Source organism: Dipodomys ordii, unplaced genomic scaffold (genome assembly GCF_000151885.1).
Source record: "Dipodomys ordii isolate 6190 unplaced genomic scaffold, Dord_2.0 Scaffold72, whole genome shotgun sequence".
NCBI lineage: Eukaryota > Metazoa > Chordata > Mammalia > Rodentia > Heteromyidae > Dipodomys > Dipodomys ordii.
Genome location: NW_012267288.1, coordinates 5,554,817 through 5,576,144, shown reverse-complemented (window position 1 = coordinate 5,576,144; position 21,328 = coordinate 5,554,817). Strand labels below are relative to the sequence as shown.

At 34.9% G+C, this 21,328-nt stretch overlaps 1 protein-coding gene across 2 annotated transcripts in view; it reads right to left on the bottom strand.

Moving 5' to 3' along the window:
• The window catches only part of Ispd (isoprenoid synthase domain containing), a 216,490-nt gene that overhangs the window by 96,713 nt on the left and 98,449 nt on the right, over positions 1-21,328 (bottom strand). Inside the window, exon 9 of one of the 2 annotated variants that reach the window (XM_013024008.1) lies at positions 6,101-6,232. The exons of the other annotated variant lie outside the window; for it this stretch is intronic. Within the exon in view, the coding sequence (XP_012879462.1) occupies positions 6,101-6,232 (132 nt within the window). The remainder of the gene's footprint in view (positions 1-6,100; positions 6,233-21,328) is intronic. 2 annotated transcript variants of the gene reach the window in all.

Below are 21,328 nucleotides of genomic sequence, written 5' to 3'. Positions count from 1 at the left end.
AAACAAAGGAGGAGGCTACAATGCTTGATAAGAAATGTACTCATTATCTTGCCCATGTAATTGTAACCCCTCTGTACAGTATTTTCACAATAAAAAATTAAAATTAAAAAAAGAAAATTCAAAGGCATAATAAGAAAAATAAAACATTAAATGAAAAAAACATTTTCCACGATAGTACTTCCTTAAAGGACAAAGGATGGCTACCTTCATGTTTAAATGCAAAGCTGGTTCTTTTTCACAAAACAGACAGATCTCTAGCAAATTTTTGTGTCTAATACATTTGACTTAGATAAGCCTAAGTAAAATGATCCCACTGCCAATGCTTAATGAGTCTACCAAGTGAACTAACCAAACTCCCTGAAAACGATTGTTTTTTTCTAACTTACATACTGTATTTTATAATCTTCATATCTTCCCAAATGGCTGTGAACTATAAAAGCCAAAACAATATTAAAAGTGAAAAGCATTTAGTCTCATAAACATTCCCACATCAAAAAAGGCTGATTACTCTGAACAAGGTGTTTGGGGTTTGGGATGCATGTCTGTGTGCATGCCACAGGGTTCACTGCCCTGGAAAGTATCATGTGTTTAGTAAATAATTCCCAGTGGAATTCCAAGTCATTGCTCATTGCAGGAAACAAAGACTAACCTGTTTTAAGCTCATTTAAAATGTTTGTAACTTGATAGCATATATACATTTATTGTACAAATGATAATGCCAACTTAAAGAACCACTTGTATGTAAAGACATTGAGTAAAGGGGGCAGCATTTGAGGTAGAAAAACTGATGTTTTACCTTACAAGTTTGTTCTAGGGGCCCAAAGGTATACTAGAGGGGCTAGACTTATTCATATGTTTCTTTTTTTCTGTTTTTTATCTTTTATATGTTTCAGGTACTGGTGACTGAACTCAGAGCCTTGTACTTGGTAGGCTGGTGCTGAACCACTTGAACCATGCCCTAGGTCTTTTTTTCTTTAGTTATTTTTCAGACAATATCTCATGATTTTGCCTAGGCTGGTCTGGATCATAATTCTCTTATTTATGCCTGTTACATAGCTAGAATGACATTTATTAATTGAGATGGGGTCTTGTTAATATTTTTTTACACTAGCCTCAAACTGCAACCATCAATTTCTTCCTCCTTAGTAACTAGGAGAATAGGCAGGAGCCACCTTGCACTTACCATTTCTTAATATTTCATTATGAACATTTAGGTAAGTTACAAAGAGGGTCATAATCTCAAGGATATTTCCTAGATAAATGTCAAAATACACAGAATTTTCTAAATTTAAGAGAAGGATGATAGTATTTAACTTACCAAGTAGAGTGGTCTGTTATTTCTTTTTATAGAAGGTTGATTTACACAGCGTCACCTAATTTAGTAATGTTACAAAAGTTTCTATCTCACAGTTCTATCTTATGCTTTGGAAATTTATAACATGATTCACGATTTTTCACAAAAAATATTAAATGAAGATTTATGCAAATGCTTTAATAACTTCCTCTTTGTTGTGACTTTCCTATCTGTAGTTATAGTTTCTAGAGTGACAGAAAAGTAGAATCTGGGGCAGGGAGAGGATGATGGAGGCTGATCTGACATCTCCAAGCTTGGTTTCCATAATGCTGTCAATGATGCAGTCTTTCTCTGCATTCTCATTCTATGAAGGTGCCTGCTAAGCCAAACATTGCTTTCCAATGTCCTGTCTCACACCATATCAAGCCCAGTGGAGTGATATAGCTCAATAGGGATATAGGAGAAACAGTACATGGATATTCCAGATGGCAAAACTCCCTGCTCACGTCCATGCTTAACCTTTTCTTAGACCCAGTCAAGTAGATCTTAACTCTTTTTTTGCTGTCTTCGACTTTATTTTTATTACAATGTCTAAAAAAAAAAAGAAAAGTTCCTTCTCTAAACTATACTAAAATGTATTACCTTTGATGACTAATTTATCCAGGAATTAAAATAGTACAGGGCACATATGCAAATAACAACAAGCAAACTGATTTCGTGTTGGTTTACGTTTGAGTGAGAGATACACAAACCAATACCTCAGCTGAGCCCCAGTCTTCTCATTGACATCTGAATTCTACAAATGGAGAACCTAAGACCTAGAAACCTCCATTACTTGTCCAAGACTTTTTAGCTAGTTTTTCAGTTCAGAAGGAAATAGGCACTAATTTAGTAGAGTCAAAACAAAACAAAACAAAAACAAAAATGAGTTGTGGCTTCTGTAGAAAATTCTAAATCTCTGGGCATGTAAAATGCATACATTAAGTAGAAAACTGTCACAGGACCTTATAAATTTTATTGGCTTTAAAACTTTGATTATCCCAGCAGTTTGCCCATAAAATTTTATAGAAAAAGTAAATATTTGCATTAAAAGTCATTATAAAAAAACTTCAGAATGCAATAAAATTAGATCTGCAAACTTACTACTGGCAAGAAATTTATATTACATTCATAGCTAGATCATCAGACCTAGATTTTTGCATAACTAAAACATTTAACCCAGTGTAATTTTAAGTCATGGGCCTCAATGGACAAGCTGGTCTCAAACTGGCGATCTACCTGCCTCAGTCTCTCAAGTGCCAGGATTACAGGAATACACTACCATACCTGGCCAGGAGTAATATTTTAGAGATTAAGATTCTCCATGTGGGTGAATCTATAAAATCTCATTTTAAATATCCACAGTTGTGTTTATATGACTATTTTAGAAAGAAACCTGATTTAAATTCACCCAAAAAATATGGGGGCAAATTTTATGTCACACTTCTAGCTTTGAACATAAACTTTAATTCTTTCCCAATCCATTTACATTCTGAGGAGCTGAACACTTAATGATAATCAGAAAACTTTACACTATGTGTAATTAACCATGTCAATAACTGCATCCATAAGACTGAGTGAAAGCTATACCTCAAGGGGTTCTTTTTAATTATTTCATTTTCTTTTTGAGATTGCTGGAATATTTTTAAATCAATTAAAAAATTTAATCAGTACTTTACTGCATTGACATAGATAAGGAATCAAGCATGTTTAATAATTGAGCAAATATCCTTTATGATCTGGAAAATGCACACATATTGGTAGTTCACCAAAACATGACAAATCTGGAGAACATATAGAAATAAGGAGAATATATAGAAACAAGTAAAAGAGTGCAGTTAGATACATTTAAACTCTCCAAATACAAAACATGTATATGTGTATCAAAGAAGCATACACAAATACAAATTGGGAGTAGCAGTATTAATATTTTTATGGAGCTTAATTCTGTTTAGCAATAAACATCCATTAAATCACTGTGAAGGAGCAGCCAAAAACAGAAAAAAAAACATATATTATCAGAAATACATGCAGCTAAAGGTAGGTAAATCTCCCTTATGCCAGTAAACACATGACTATACGGTACCCTTTGAAGCCAAGTCAATATATTCAGTCTGCCAAGGAAGAGCTTTTTGTCTTTTTTTTTTTTTAGCTTTTAACACTCTGAAAACCGATGCAAAGAAGCAGCACTTGAGTCTCCATCCTAGCAAAAGTGCTTAAAAGTTTAGAAAGGCTTCTATGGTCAGACTTAAAGGGATATACAATAGTGATATAGAAAACATACTAATGGCAATCAAGAAGGATTATTATATTTAGGGATCAAAGCCCAAGGTATGAACACTACAAAAATTTCTATCTCATGCAATTTTAGAAAGCACAAACCAACACCATTTTCAATATGTAGGTCTTTTAAATGCATGGTGAATAGAAGTAGTATCTCATATGTCTTCTATGCTTTTAGTGTTCATGAAATGCCTATCAGGTTAGAAACTCCAAATTGAATACACTGATGTACATTCTATGCCTGCATGAGATGCAATGATGAAACACATTAAAAAATTGTGAGAAGCTGGCTGCCAGTGGCTCACACCTGTAATTCTAGCTACTTAGGAGGCTGAGATCTAAGAACGTGGTTCAAAACCATGGGACTTTAACCTCTAATAAAACTACTACCAAAAAAAAAAAAACAGAAGCGAAGCTCTAGCTCAAGTGGTAGAGCAGCAGAAGCTCAGGGGCAGAGCTCAGGCTCTTAGTTCAATCCCCAGGACTGGCACACACATACAAACATATGCACATGTGCACACATGCACACACACACACATACACACAGAAAATTGGCAAGGTATTTACAGAGGGGTTACAGTTACATACATAAGGTAGTGAGTCCATTTCTTGTCAAACATTGTTACACCCCCTCATTTTTCTCTTACTTTCCCTCCCCCACATTGCACCCCCCAAATTGTAAAGTTCTTGATACAAAGCCAACAAGCAGCCTATGCAACCCAACTCTGCCTGGTTTATATCATAGAGCAAAGAGTTCAAGAGAATGGACATAGTCTTCTGTTTTTGTTTTTGTTTTTTTTTTGCTTTTGAGGTGTGGTCCAGTAAGCTTTGTATCAGTGGCATTTGATTACAATATGGTGTGAGCAGTGTGTACTCATGAGACCTTTAAAAACACAAGGGAGATGGGTAGGGCTGACACCTGTAATCCTAGCTTCTTAGGAGGCTGAGATCTGAGTTCTGAACTGTGGTTCAAACCCAGCCCAATCAAGAGAGTCTGAGATGCTTATCTCCAATAGACTACTCAGAAAAATCTGGAAGTGGCTCAAGTGGTAGAACACTAGTCTTGAGCAAAAAAAAAAGCTCAGGGACAGCACCCAGGCCCTAAGTTCAAGCCCCAAGACTAGGAAAAAAATAACACAAGGGAATAAATAAATAGAATTGATTAAGGAGGAAATACTTCTGACAGCGAATATAGACCTGGGTTCTAGCTCTGCCAGTTAAGCACTCTTGGGCAACGATAGGTACCACCTTGTGCTTTGCTTCTCTTGATTCTAATAATCCTAACAGCATCAACATTTCCATTTCCATGATTACAAGTTGTTGTATGTATTTCCCACTTTCTTGATGACTTAAAATAAACAGCAGCCAAAAAAAAACCCTAGCAATGTCAAAGTTAAAGAAAATTGAAAGGCTAGTTCAAACATTACCTTTGTATTATTTGTTTTGGGGACTTAATGTTATGTTGCCCAGGCTAGTGATGGGTTCCTGTGATCCTCCCACCTTAGCCTCCCACATATCCGAAATTATAGGTGCCCCACTACTCCTGGTTTTCTAGTCCTTACATTTAATAAAAATTCATTTACTTTAAAAATGAAATGTTGTTACATTCAGGTGAACGATGCACCTTAAATATTTTCATAAGTTAAGCTGTTACTTATCACACACGCACAGTTTAAAATATCTGTCATTCCTTAAGTGACAAAGTATTAAAAAGGCAACTTATAAGTGGCTAAATAAACATCCTGCGGGATATGTTCAGGAATTATAAAGCAGTCACAAGCTTGATGGAAGCTATCTGGGCATAAAAGGCAAATCTCACTTCCCTGAGATGTTCTCCAAATAGCTTGTTTTCAATAGCATTCCTTTGCACAAAGAATTGACAATTCTATTTATCTTGGAACTTAACTCCTGCTAGTAAAGAAAGTACTCATAAATATATGTTTCCAGTTAAGTATCATGTCCTCAGACTGTCCCATAATCTAAATGCCAGGTATTAATTCCAATTGTTTAAATTGCATGTTAAAGGAGAAAAATATTTCTCTACAAATGCTTTGATCATAACCAAAAAGAAAGCAATTTAAGATCACATTACTGAGCATAAATTATAGCCCTACTAGGTCGACAGAGTCCTACAAGTAAATTTGAAATTTAAATTCATATTTGGATAATAATTACAAGAACATAACTAATCTGACAGTCAACTTTAATTGGCCATTCAGTTATTTTTGTTCACTAAATCTGGCAATGTAATATAGGTAATCCAGTATGAAATATTTATTACCATTTTGCCTCTTTTGTTCCTTCCCACATTTGTTTTTTTTCTTCTTACAGTACATAAGCTGAAGAGTAACTTTCCAATTATAATTTTCCTAATCATTAATAACCATTTGATTGCAATGAAATCAGCTTTCTACTATTGTTTCCATTATTGTTTATACTATTAAAGCCTACAAAATATTCTGAACACAGCAACATTTTACTTACCTGTGAGTAATCTATGATTAGGCCAAATAATAAAATATTTCTTTTTTTCATTTCCTTTGCAGATTCCCTAATCCACATGAGGCTCTCCATTTTCTGACTGAGAGGCACTAATTTAAAATCAAAGAAATGCACCTGCAAAATAGAAACAATAGCAAAACCTAAATACCTTCAACCTTATTCTTGTGAAATTCTAAAACTCAAAACACCACTTAAAAGTTTTAAATCAATTTCACTAATTTAAATCAATTTTATGCCTATTTGTAAATTGAAATCAAATCTCTAAGTTAAATTTATGCTAATTTCTGGATGTTTAAAAGATTAATAAATCCTCCCTAATGTAACAAGTACAAAATGTTAAGATTCTATTTCTGCTTATATTCACAGATACATAAATCTGATTTTATTTATTCATAATTGATAAATAACTATTTCTAGTTGCCTTTTTTTTGGTCTTTTATAGCTTTTTTTTTATTGTGAAAATACCGTACAGAGGGTTCACAATTACATGAGCAAGGTGAGTACATTTCTTATCAAGCATTGTTGCCTCCTCCTTTGTTTCCCCTTCCCATCCCTTCCATCCCCCTCACTCCCCGCACCATCCGCGCCAAAGTTGTAAAGTTCGGTTTTCGACATAACATCTTGTACATCTCATTGTTGCAATGGGTCCACCTGTACCCCTACTTAACAATTTGTTTTTTCCCTTCCCCTCCACAAATTATACCTACATCAAATACAGTGAAAACAGGGGAGCAGGGGGGGGACATACAAAGCAACAAAGAAACCATCTTATAAATATGTTAGAAACAATTCGCTTTTTGTTTTTTTCCAAAGCTGAGGACTGAACCCAGAGCTTTGCACTTGCAGGCAAGCGATCTTCCACTGGGCTAAATCCCCAACAACCATAATTGACTCTTTCTTAGCATAAATGTTAAGAAATTAAATTTTAAGTAGCATTCAAAGGGAATAAGCATTTTAGTGAAGCATTTTAGAAGAATAATTGGCATATTTACAAATAACTATTTCTTAAAGTCATAAGATAGATTTACCTATTTATTTATTTATTGCCAGTCCTGGGTCTTGAACTCAGGGCTGGGCACTGTCCCTGAAATTCTTGCTCAAGGCTAGCAATCCACCCCTTGAGCTACAGCTTCACTTCCAGCTTTTTTTTTTTTTTTTGGTAATTTATTATAGATAAGAGTCTTACAGATGTTCTTCTCTGGGCTGTCTTTGAACCACAATCCTCAAATCTCAGCCTCCTTAGTAGCTAAGATTATAGAGGCACCATTGCCCAGTTCCATAGACTTTCTCATAGAATATTTCAGCACTGTTACATATTGTTCTTGAAATTATTCAAAAAATGTGTTAAAAAAACATTTTCTTTAAATTTTAAGAATCTCAGAGTGGCTGGGTGCCAGTGGCTCACACCTTAATCCTAACTACTCAGGAGACTAAGATCTACCCAGGCAGAAAGGTCTGAAAGATTCTTCTTACCTCCAATAATTTACAAAAACAAAGCCAGAAGTAGAGCTGTGGGTTAAGTGGTAGAGCACTAGCCTTGAGCAAAAGAAGTTCAGGGACAGTACCCAGGCTCAGAGTTCAAGACCCAGGAAAGGTGAAAAACTAATAATCTCAGGGTGATCATCCCTCATTTCTTCCAAATTATTTTTACCAGATAGATGTATTCATCTCTTACAAAGCATAACCCAATACCCTAAAAACAAAACCCACCTGGCAGGATGGTTCAAACTTATATTCCTAGTTACTTAGGAGAAAGAGATCTGGTGACAACAGCTGAAGGCCAGCTCTGGTAAAAACTTGAGAAGGCTCGACCCAATGGCTAGGCACAGTGATATTCAAACTTTATCCAGTTAAAGCCAAAGCAAATACTGGGGTGACATAGAGCATACAGCGATTTGATGCAAAACAGCAAAAGCAGGAAGATCACAACCCAGGCTTGCCAGAGGATAAAACAAGACCCTACCTGGTAAATAACAATTGTAAAAAGGGACTAGAGGCATGTTCAAGTGGTAGAGTGCTTGCCTAGCAAGCACTTATGAGGCTCCAAGTTTAAAACTCAGTACCAAAAATTAATTAAGAAAATTCCACAACTTATAATGTAACTGCATAGAATGAACATTAGTGGATATAAACATTCTTTTGTGATAATAACGTTAAAAATCGCTTTAACAATCATCACTTGTGCAAGTCCACACACTTACTAACTAGAAATGCCTTAAAATGTACCCCAGCCTCACACTCCAGAACACTTTCCTTCTATTCTGCTCATCCAGAAGGAAGTAAACAGACTTCATTATGCTCCTTTTTTTTTTTAATTAACACATAAGAATAAGATCTATTTCTCAACACTGTACTTCACTTTTCCAGGGTAGAAAACTTATATAAAACTCTTTTTATTTTTCTTTCAGTGCTGGGGAATATGCCCAGGGATGTACTTTTGGCAGGCCAGGTACCTAACCACTGAGTTCTATCTAGCTTTCTAGCATCCCTTTCTGAAAAGAATAATATCGTGTTGTATGATACTTGTTAGCACAATAGAAATTCAGCAACAATTTCTTAGAAATGTTCATTAAATAGTTAGTTGAAGACATAGACAGTTATTTCCTTCTAAAATCTAAAATGACATACATACAATTATAATAACTGTATATAACATGTCTATTACATGGATATAGAACATGTTAAAAAATGTCAAAAAAAACTCTCAAATATCAAGCCACAAAGGAACTGAAATGAATAAAAGATAAGATGCTTTTACCCTGTGACCTTGGAGTCACCTTTTCCTACTGCTGCTTCCCTGAAAACTCACAAAGAATTTCGGCTGTTTTACAAGATATTGTGGGAAAAAATAACTCCTTTCTTATAACCCGCAAATAGAAGATCTGGGAGTAGAACTATAAATGCTAGACTTTTCATCAGTATAGTTTGGCTTATCAACAGACAGTTAGGATCTGGATCATAAGTGCCCATTAGCTATTGCAGAGATGTTGGTTCCTATTTGTTCCTTAAGCTTTCCACAAAGATGGCTCACAAAATGCCTTCTGTGATCTCTTTACCTCACCCTTGAGCTGCAGAGAGGCATGAGGAGAAGCAGTCTCTCCACTGATGTGAGAGGTGAGATGAGTTATACCCATTTTTGCACTGTGCTCTTTTACATGTTTGAGCAAACTAGTGCTACTTCCTATGGGTTTAAAAATATTAGACGAAGCAAATTTACTACTGGAAGGCCTGCAAACATCAAGCAAGATAGTCTACCCATCTTAAAACAATTTCAGAAATTGCAGTCCTGGTAAAAATTTCAAGTGAGGTAACTGAGGGTGCAAAATCTTCCAAATGGACTGCCAGAGTGGAAGAACACTGACGCTATATAATGTTAAACCTATCAAAATACTTTTCAACTTTTAACATTGCAGTTAGCTGTCCTACGTAGCTATCATGGAATTCCACACTAGCCACTACGTCCCTCATAGTTTTTATGAGTGCTACGATTAGAGTTTTTTTAATGTGCCTGGGCAACAAGTTATTGATAGCCTACTCTGATATGTGGATAAATATTTTTATTGTTGTTTAATACATGTTTTTTCCCCCAATCAATTTGAATTCTATAAAAGCCCGGGTTAAAAGAAGTGGAATTTTTCTTCTTTCTTTTTGAGGGGGAATAGTTGAGGCTTTGGGTTTTTGTTGTTTTTTTTTTGTCGGTCGTGGGGCTTGAACTCTGGGCGTGGGCGCTGTCCCTTCGCTCTTCAGCTCAAGGCAAGTACTCTACCATTTGAACCACAGTGCCACTTCCATGAGTGGGAATAGTTCTAAGAGCAGAATATGCAAGACTGTTTTAATTCCTTACTATAGCTCTAACAAATATTTAAAAGGCCTAAGAGAGGCAGAATGGAGAGGCTAGTATCTGTAACAGGAAGGATGAAGTCATACCGCAAGTGGGACTGGGGCTCTGCCTGGTATGACTGCCAAGATGACTGGCATAGTACGTGTGGTGCCTCTCTAAAAGGTAAGTGAAAGGAGGAAGTACATTTTTAGCTTTCCTACAAACGTAGGGCCTCTACTTCGAGTTCAGTAGCCAACTTGTAGGCATTTTCCCTTTTAAATATAAGGTTAGTTGTAACCCCCTGTTGTTCTGCCTATGCTAACCTGGGAAATCTGCCTCTGAGCTGATGGCATTTCTGTATCATATGAACCTCATTCCTACATTTACCAATTACTACATTTACCAAGCTCTTCCAGAGCTCCTACAAACTATGAAGATGCCTCAACAGGAACTGGAAGATTTTTCACACTCGTATACATCTATAAGATACAACAAACCCAATTCCTTGGAGTTGAAAAAATAAACCAGTAGCATTTAAAAGAGAAATCAAAGGACCAATGCTGTTCAATGCACATTCCCTGAATTAAAGGAAACATAGAAGTGAATTCTGGGAGAGCTATTTACACATGTCACTGCCTTATCCTTGTTACTCCATCAAACCAGGTACTTACATTACAGGGAAACTCTAAGACATGAAATAACAAGACAAAGAAGAAATGTTACAGGTCCTCATTTCACAATTTCCTATATGTTGAGCACTGTGCCAGTTGATGCAAACAATTCTTAAAGCAGGAAAGGTATAGACATTGGCCTTAGGAAACAGATAAGCAGATTAATAAAAATGAGGACTGGAATATAGCATCGCAAAGAACTGATGCCATGAAAATCCAAGGAAAAGAGTGTCCTTCCTCTTACCATGATCTTAAGCATATACTGTATAGAGTGCAACTCAATTTGAACTTAAAATATACAACAACCACTTATAAGTTCTAGGAGAAAAGCTAACTTGGTACAAATATATAATTGATTCTAATTTTTAAGCATTTTAATAACTGCAGCAGAGAGTTGCAATAATTCAGGAGAAAGGAAAGTATAATAAAATTACAATATAGGCAGGTTTTAATCTATGGAAATGCAGCAGAATATTTCATCTAGCTTGAGTTGTATAGGTGTCCAAGAATATATTAAGTAGACATACTTTAAATAGTATATTTCTCAGTAATTCACATGCAAATTACAGTAAAACAGTATCTGTTAACTAGCATAATATTTCTAATAACTTTCTCTGGTACCTATTAAAAATTAAAAAAAACAATGAAGAAGCCTGTAGCAGTGATGTATAGCTGTAAATCTAGCTACTCAGAAAACTTATCTAGAAGATGACTGCTCTAACCAGTCTCGGCAGAAAAGTCTGTGAGACTCCATCTCCAAAATAACCAGACTAAAGCAGTACTAGCAGAAGAAATAAAAATGATGTGGATATTCTTCAGCACCTCCAAAATTTGTCTAATTCAATTTGAATAAAGATACTTGAATACACTAATAAAATACTTCAACACTTAAGTGAATAGCATCATGGCTTATTGGGTGGGAAAAGTGTCTGGTTCTCAGGGTTTGCAGCAGTTCTCTGCATCTCTTCTACATTCTACTCTAGTAACCTTTTACTTATTCTTGGTCCCAGATGAATTACCTTTTTTCATATTTTACAACATGATCTGAAGACAGGTACAACTACTACTAAAAGAGTATAAGTTTTTAGCATGATGTTCTTCAAAATCCATATCTAACACTTGCGTGTTACTATACAGCCCATGTTCATGAAGGCAGGAAGTCTGAATTTGCAGTCTGAGAATAAACAGTTCCTTTGAAAGAAGTCAGTTTGTGAAGCTTTTCTATGCACCCAAGTAATGAAATGCTTAATGCTCAGCAAAGGGTAAGAAGGACAGTCTAATTGAAAGTTCTTTTAAGTATCAAAGAAATGTCACAGAAAGAATCAGAAAGAATTTCCTCTGAATCAACACAATAAATTTTTAATATCCATATGCGTATTGAAAAGTAAATTGGTTAATTAGGCCTGAAATCTTTAAAACATTACTTTTCAAAAAATTTATGAGAAAAATCTAATAAGCGATTAAATCAGCAAATTACTAAGTAGACAGTTTATCTCAAGGATTAGCAAAAAAGCTTTTAAAAAACTTTCATCTTCAACTATGTATGAATTATATGGTTCTATTAATGAAAACTAATTTAATGAACTGTACTTTTTAAAAAGAAAAAGAAAACCTATCTAATATTGAGCTCTTCTACTGAAGAACAAGCTTAAATAAATGTCATGAAAGTCTATCATAATTCTGATGATTAGAAGCTGATTAAATTAAAAGATGTCACTGAAACCCAGAACAAAAATGTAATAACTCACAAAATAAAATACCAGCATCTCTAATAGGTTGAGAAATAGTGGATTTTGCGTAATTTTTGTTGTTTATTAATAAGAAAGACTATTTTCCATTACACACTAACATGAAAGTTGTAAATTTCTTTGGATTCAAATGATTCAAAAGTAAATGTTTTATAATATCAGTACTAATGTCATATTTGAGAACACACTTTGTTTTAGATTTTCATTTGGGAGAGCAAAGTAACAAAACCAGAATTTCTATGTTTTAATCAGTCAAGGGGAAAAATAAGTTAAAAACCTTTTTTCTTCTTTTTTTTTTTAATCACTAGCTATTTCTCAAGTTACTTCACAAGGTCATGATTCCTGTAAGGTTCTAACTCTGCCAAAGTTTAAAGGTAAACTCTTGTTCAATTTTTTTAATAAGGACAGACTGGAGGCATTTACAAGACTATAAATTTAATATTTTGACTATTACCTATCAACAAGACAGTTATATTGCAAGAAATAATCCATCTACAGATATGTTATCTCCAGATGACCTAATAATCAATGTATGGCATGATTCAAATAAAAAGCAGAAATAAACAAAACATTCAGTGATTCTTCACAAAATTTTATCAAAAACTGTATTCATTAAAATAACCTAAAGCTTTTTTACTAAATATACATGGAAACATTGCACACATAAAAAGTATCAATGTTTCTTTAAGTCCAATGTTTCTTTAGTTGGTCTAGTAGTTATCCATTTAGAGTTTATTTTGAAACAAATAAAAATATCTCACTTAAAATTTAAGCAGAACTCTTCAAATTTCGGGGGGAGAAAAATATTCTAGACACTACAAATAATTCAAAAGTCAATGCTACTTGTCAGAGTGTACACAAATATATTTGAGACATAAACATTTTTTTGCTTAGTGTTACATAAACAATTTTTATTGAAATAAAAAATGCTGAAGAAAAAAAAACATAGATAGCTGTAAGTCAGATAATTTTGATTTTTATGAAAAAACTTATTTTTCTGAATGAAAAAATAAAGTATTAAAAATTAAACTGTAGTAAAAGCTTATAGAATAACATAAAATCAATACAACTTATAGATTTTAAATTTATTCACAGGAAAAAAGACCCCAAAACTCAGATACCATTCACTCTTGTATTAGCTTTCATATAATGCTGTAAGCTTTCCATGTTCCTGGCCTCTCTAACTCACTACAGCTCTGACTTCACTCTCAGGTCCATGGATTGCCTTGTCAGGAGCTGTTTGCAGGGGCTCTTACCCTGCTGTGTACTGTCTTCTCTTCAGCCTTCTTCCTCTAATATCTTCATGGAAAACTCCCTGATTCCACAATTCTTTGCTTTCTGCATGCATGGTCAAGCAGTATCACGTGAATGGTGCCATGCCAAGTCTGCAATGACTCTAGCAGTAGGCAGGCCTGTCCTGAGCTGAGTGAAGTAGCCTGTGAGTGCCTTGATGGCTAAACACAGTGATGCACACAGCACCCTGGTGTCTTTTCCACATGAAAATCTTTGTAACGAGTTTGTATTTTATACACTGGGTCTGCCATGCGTACGTCCTTGCTGATGATTCCTAAGATACCTTCAAATCAACTTTCTTATTGTCAAAGTGCAAGGTACTTATCTGCATATTAATTGTGCAAATCTCATTGCAAATTTACCTTCCTTGGCAGCACATTAACTACACTCCTTTACTTCTTTCCTGGCCAAACTTCAAGTGCTTCTTTTTTTCTTTTCTTTTCTTTTTTTTTTTTTTTTTTTGTCAATCATGGGGCCTGAACCTAGGGCCTGGGCACTGTCCTGGAGCTTTTCTCCTCAACCACTTTGAGCATAGCACCCTTTCCAATTTTCTGGTGGTTAACGGGAGGTAAGAGTATCATGGACTTTCCTGCCAGGACTGGCTTTGAACTTTGATCCTCAGATCTCAGCCCCCTGAATAATTATTAATACAGATATGAGCTGCCGGTGCTTCACTAAAGTTTTCTACTCTGGCCTTTTCTTATCATAAATATGGCAAACAACAGCTAGTAATACTCATGCCATAGCCTCAATACTATGCTACCTTGTTATTTTGTCCACCATCTCTAAAGTCAGCCTTACACATAGATTCCACGAATTGACATAATACATCCCAACTCCTTGCCCAATATGAAACAAAGTTGACTTTTAGTCCAGTTCCCAATAGAGAGCTCATTCTCATTTGAAACCTCAGGAAGAGTCCTTTAATTACATAGTCGTATCAGTATTCTGACCATCTGAGCCCTCCCCACAATTAATTGTCTATTAACATTTGACTACAACAGTCTAAGCTTTCTCTAGCTCCTATCTCCAAATCTTTTCCAAACTCTTCTTTACCAAACCATTTCCAAAGGTTTCTAATCTACATCATTTGATATAATCATAGCAACAACCCTACATCTTGCTATCAATTTTCAGCATCAGCTTTCTATTTTGGTGACAAAATACCTGAGATTCAAAACATATCATAAAGAAGAGTTTATTGTGACTCATTATTTCAGAGGTCCATAGCCAGTGGCCCATTGATTTTATATCTGTGGTAAAAACATATATATATAGATATAGATAGATAGATAGATACACATATATACACATATATATGGTTTTATATATGTGAATATATGTGAACATGTGTATTTATGCATATACATATATAGCTCATTTTTATAGCATCTGGGAAGCAAAAAATGAGAGGAAGAGACCTGGGTCCCTATATGTCCTTTAAGACTATGCTTCCCATGATAACATCCTCCAATTAGACACCACAACCTCAAAGGTTCTACAGCCTAAACAATAGCACCACAACCTGGGACATACCTTTAACACATAGGCCTTTAGAGGGCATCCCAAATCCAAGCTATATAGCACATAATGTTTGTGACTGCTCTGGCACTCTAAGAATATTGAGTAATTGTAATGAATGTCTTATGACCTGAAAAGCCTAAAATATTTGGTAGCTTTCCCTTGGCAGCTGTGAATATTTATATGTGTGTGTGTATGCATAAAGATAATAATAATCCTAATAATTTACCAATTCCTAACACAAAGAAGCTGTACTCAAAACAAAAGCTTAATTTGCCTCTTGTAAAGTAAGAGTGCTCTATTAAGTGATATTTTAAAATCTTAGGATTCTATTACTCAAAAGGGGCAAGTATTGACATTATTCAAGAACGTTATGTGGCAAAGCAAAATGAGAACTAAGCTTAATTTTGAATGGGGAATCATGGCATTTATGATAATCAACTCTCAGGACTTTTCTGAGGATTAACTAGGATCATTTATTTTAAAGGAGTGGTGACTCACTTTTTCAAGCATCCAATAAATGTCAGTTATGACTAACACTGATATAATTACTTTAATACTATGAATTAGCAAGCTACATTTGCTAGGATGGTACTGAGTACTCTAAGTGTGATGGCAGTTCTACCTTTCCCTAGTAGGAAGAATAAAAAACACAGGACTGTTGTTGGATTCTCATTGATTTAGAAAACTGGGAACTTAGTCATTACCATACACAGGTTAAATAAGTTAGAAAATAGCTTCCTATGGTTCTCTCTTAAATGGATCTCCAAGCAGACATACTACTTGGAGAACTCAGGTGAGACATGCAGGTGATTTTATCTGGTCCTGTCATCCTGCCACCAGACAAAGGTAAGGTTTAGTGAAGCTCCCCTTCAGAGTCTGCGTGCTCTCATAGGGACACATAGATACAGACACACAAGCAGACACCCACAGAGACACACAGGTCTTGGGCTGTTGGGTATTTATAGGGTAAAGGCAGGGGGGTTGGCTTTAAGTTATGCAAAGCTAGGTGCTTTGTCTTTATTTAACTACACGTGGTGTGGTGTTATTCTCTGCTTTCCAGGTAAGAATTCATCCTTCCATGAAACAGATCCTTACCCTTGAAACAAGGAGATGGTCTAGCTATCTGCATTTTGGGGCAACTGTCAGGCAGTTGTCAATTCTTGGGTAAGAAATGCATCCCTTGGGAAAGAATGCATTCAGTTACTGCTCTTTGAAGCAAAGATAACATTTCTAAGTTTTTAGATACCGTATTTCTGAGTTGCCTATGCCAGGCCTCCATTTCCTTAAGTTCTCCTGCTTCATTTCCCCCCAAATGACTTTTGTTCCCTTAATCTTAAGGGAAGTACATGAAGGAATATCTCCTGTGTTTGCTGTTACCTGACCATACCTCATTTTTCCTAGTCTATCCAGCTTCAATCCCACCTAAGATCTTCACAACTAATGATGCTGGGACAATTAAGAATACTTGAGAGAATTCACAGCAGTACGGAATCAAGTTCCACAGCATGTAAGTACAGGAAGTCTAAGATTCAAGTCTCATAGGACAAAATAAAACTTCTGCCCCCCAGAGAACTGAATCACTCTATACTTTTCCAAAGTCACCCAAATAAACTTGTCGCCAGCAACATTCAAGCCCAAGCATGCTCTGTTCAAGAAATGCTTCAGTGATTCCCATCATTTTTCTGCACTTGTAGGAAGAGAACAATCCAGACTTTCCAGAAAACTGCAGAAGTCGTCTATTTTTAGGTGATTTCAGTTTTATCCTAAGGGAATAATGCTAAGGTTTAGTAACATTCTTACCAGCTTCCTGTTGCCGTCATGGAGAAATGTTTCTTTTTTAAATTATTATCTGTTTTGTTGGTTTTTCTGTATTGGGGCTTTCAGAATACAAAGTGTTAGTACAGAAAAGATTTCACAAAAAAACACTAGCATTCACACACAGTATAAGATATAGAAATGGTATAATACATATGTATTTATACCTGAAATTCAATATTTAAAGTACTATTAAAATTCAAATGTTAAAGAAACAACATAGGTGAAGGATCCCACATATCTACCCCAGGGGACCATGCAGAGACAGGCAGGCACAGGAAAAAGATTATTATAAGGTTTATTAGAGGAGCCATATTTCCCCAAGAAAGAGTAGGAAGTAAGGTAGATGGGAGCTCAGGTGGGTCTGGGTAGAGAAAGGGAAGGGCCAGATGTATGGCAGGAACTCCAGGGAAGGGAGGAGCTCAGGTCTGAGTGGAGCTGAGGACCAAAGGTGGGCATAATGCTTACAATAGATATCTGATTTTCATTTCCAGTGAAACTTCCTAGTTATATTTTGCCAAATATTTTGGGCTACCATAAAGAAAGTGCTTCCTAAATAAACCAAAGGTATTAGGTAGTCTCTTTACTTGCTTTAATCCATTCTTTGTGCTGGGTCCAGGGTATATAAAAAGCAAGTCAGATTCCAGCTATTTCTATTGGGCAAAGCTGCTTTATAAATTTCTAAATCTAAGTTTTGCTACAGCCTTAGATCTGCCTAGCCCCAGCCTCCATCTTTGCTTCCGATTCACTCATGAGCTCTTTCCAATTGTAACACTCTCTGTGTCACTGTTCATGTAGAAAATGCTGTTCCTCAGAGCTACAGCTGCACCTGACTAAAGCTCTTAAACTCTGTTAGGAGCTAGAAGAGAAAGGAAACAGGGATCTCTGAACTCCCAACCAGAGGAGAATATCTCTACTTAACTTTGGCCATTTAAACTCTTTTCAAGAATGCTTATTTTTCAATAAAAAATATATATATGAAACTTTTGCAATTTACCCTATCATAGATAAATATTTTGTTAACTGAAGCTTTATACCGAACTTGGGCTGGTTAAGAGATACTTGTTAATTTGCAGTCCTAGTACTTGTTGCTTGATCCCTAACTCTAGACTGGTATCAGTTTCTTAAGAATATAAGAAATTTTTACATGAAATAAACCCTTTAAATATTATAAACAGTCAATATCTTTATGCTAATTTATATTACTCCTGTTTAATTATCATATAACATGCAAGTTTGACCTAGTAACACTGGGGGTCTAGCCATGTATCTGGGTAAAACATATTCCTAGCCTGTGCAAGGCCCTGGATTTTATACCTAGCATTGAAATAAAATGATATTGAAAATACATTTGATTTCATCTGTATAAGGAGTATAGCACAATATGCATACAATTTTATTAGAGGACATAGTGTATGAAATGAAAATCTGGTCATATCAACTCTTACTAAGCAGAGTTGCTTTATGGAGTTCCAAATTAGAAGGCCCACTTTGGCCTCAGCCCTATTCTTTAAATAAAATTCAATAGTACAAAGGAGCAGGTAGCGAGAGAACCTGCCAAGAGTAATTTTGACAATCTGAATTACCAAATCACTTGTTCAAATTATTTTCTAGGACTAACATCAATTCAAGCTGTTCAACAGAGCCATCTAATTTCATTTGTTTTGTATTTAACATACTTTAGAGGTTAAATTTGATAAACCAATTAACTAGGATATCATTGACAAATTTACAAAAAGCTTAGCTCATCTGACCAAGAAGAATCAATTATCAAAATGGAGAGACAATGGTTGCGAACTCTGTATTTAATTAAGATAAATGTACTTAAGAAAATTAGAAAAAAAATCCTTCAGAATCTATTCCATTTGTCCACTGCTGTCCCATTATATCTGAAAATAAAGCCTTATTCTTTGAAATAATGAATAATAGGAAGGTATGCCTTAGAAGACCCATGTCCCTCATAATTTATCTTAGCAAGTGCTTATAGCCCACTATAGAACCTTTCCATTAACCATTTAGCCATAAGCAAAGACCTCTTAAAACATAGGACAACGCAGCCAATTCTCTCTATTCAACACTTCCTTGAGAATGATTTCATCATTCCTCATCTTTATGTTAGAAATGAATTCCTTCATGACCACAGCTGGAAAAAGTTCTAAAGGTATTCTAAACCAGTATTTATTTAGGTTTTATTATTGATTTAGGCAGGAAATACCTGAGACTTACTCTATTTGCAGGAAACAAATAAAAGAATGTGCAGAATTTGTATGAGTGATTCTGTTTCTTCTGAAGCAGAACACAAACAGTGAATAGGAAAAGTTTAACATATTTTTAGCAAAAAAAGTCACGGAAGTGTAATATAAAAATAGTATTTCTGAAGGAAAAATAGAAGTATTGATAAAGCAAGAGGATTGGGGCTAGAGTGAAAGAGTCTTTGGACCTGCTAGTAAGGCCAATTAGACACAATATCCACTCAAAATACGAACACAAGATTTAGATACTTAACATACAGATTGTGTAAAGTAAACCCAGTGTGGAAATAATGAGAGCCAAGGGAGCTGCCATTTGTTTTTTTGGAAGGACTCTTGAAAACACATTTTCTTAGACTAGTAATAATAGGGCAAACAGGAAAAAAAGTATGGAAAAAACAGTTAAGTAAAAGGTGACAACAATCCCTGTCTAAGCTCTGGTACAAAGTTTAAGAAACAGATTTTATAACTTAAATTCATTAAAGGCTCAAGGCCCTGTGAAGCTAAAATAAGAAGCTATTTGTGTTTAAAAGAAGAAATAACTGTATTTTTCCAGTTGTCATTTGTTCTTTATTAGGAAGGAATATTCAATACATATATGTGCGCCTATATATATTTTTAATCTTTTTTCCATTATTTAACACATCCATGAGAGTATAAAAGTAACAAGTATATATGATCTTTAGCACATTGGATTGATTCTGCTCCTGGTGCTGACACTGCCATCTGTGGAACCTTCTGGAAGCAATTTACATTTCCGTGACAGTTTCCTCATATGTGGAACTATGAACTATCACTGGATGGTTTTGCCTAAATGTTTTTTTTTTTTTGCTTTTTTGGAGGGCAGAAGGATTTTGACATGTTCAAGTACTATAATATTTTAAAAAGAACATTCTGATCTAGACCCATCTCAAAGAACAAGCAGAGCATGGTGGTTAACTCCTATATCTCCAAGCTATTCAAGTGGTTTAAGTAGAGGATCATGGCCTGAGGCCAGCACTCAAAAAAAAGTGTGAGAAAATAAAAGCAAAATAAAGATGGTTTGGGCCTGGCTTCAGTAATACAGTACCTACTTTAGCATGTTCCATACCTCTGAGTTCAAACTCTAATGTCCTCAAAAAGAAAAAAAAAATTCCTATCGAACACATTAAGTGATGTGATTTTTAAACTGACTTTATGCCAACAGGTCTCAATTTTTTAAAAAGAGAGTACTCTGTTTCCAAATAGAAAATTATCCTAGTATAAAGTATGCTTGTTACCTGAGTACATATATTTCCTAAATCACCAATCTAAAAGATTACATAGAACAAAAAACATGTCAAGGTAATACACACAAGCATTAAGAAATAGAACATTATGAGATCACCCATGTAACTATCTCTTTCCACATTGACACAATATATAGCTCACCATAGGAATTTGTAGGATCCTAATTCATTCATTGTAATTATATTGAACTGTGTTCAATCTCCCAAAACAAAATTTATGTGGCCAACAAAACAATATTAGCATATTTTTAATCATTAGAAATACCGTCAACACAAGGACTTAGCAAATTAGCCTTTTTAAAACAAATGAAAATAAAATAAAAATGATGATTTAATAGATGGTTCAAAAGAATATTGTGTATCAGGGGTTAACAAAGGAGCATCACAGAACTAAAGTCCTAAAAATATTTTTGAAAAATGGTCACTTGTAGCACATCAAAACACCAATTTTTATCACTTAAGATATAAGTCAACATTATTTTTGTGTCATATGTTCCAGCTAAATTAACCACTTCACCTCACTTTTAAATTTTGTAGATAAAACAGGATGACACAGTACAAGATAACCTTATCTAGGTTGACAGTACATCTAGTTGAAAATTTCACAAATGTCCAATAACAAATATCACTTTGCCTCTAACAAATTCCTACTTTTGTCTCCTCTCTTTTCATAGAGAAGGAAATTAAAATTTAAAAGCTCTTAACTACTTATCACCCAAGAGTAAATATGCCTTTAAACATTTACAATATGTGCATTCAATATCTATTGAATCAAAAAACACCAAAGTTTGAAAAAGACATAATTTTCTATTATTTGATATA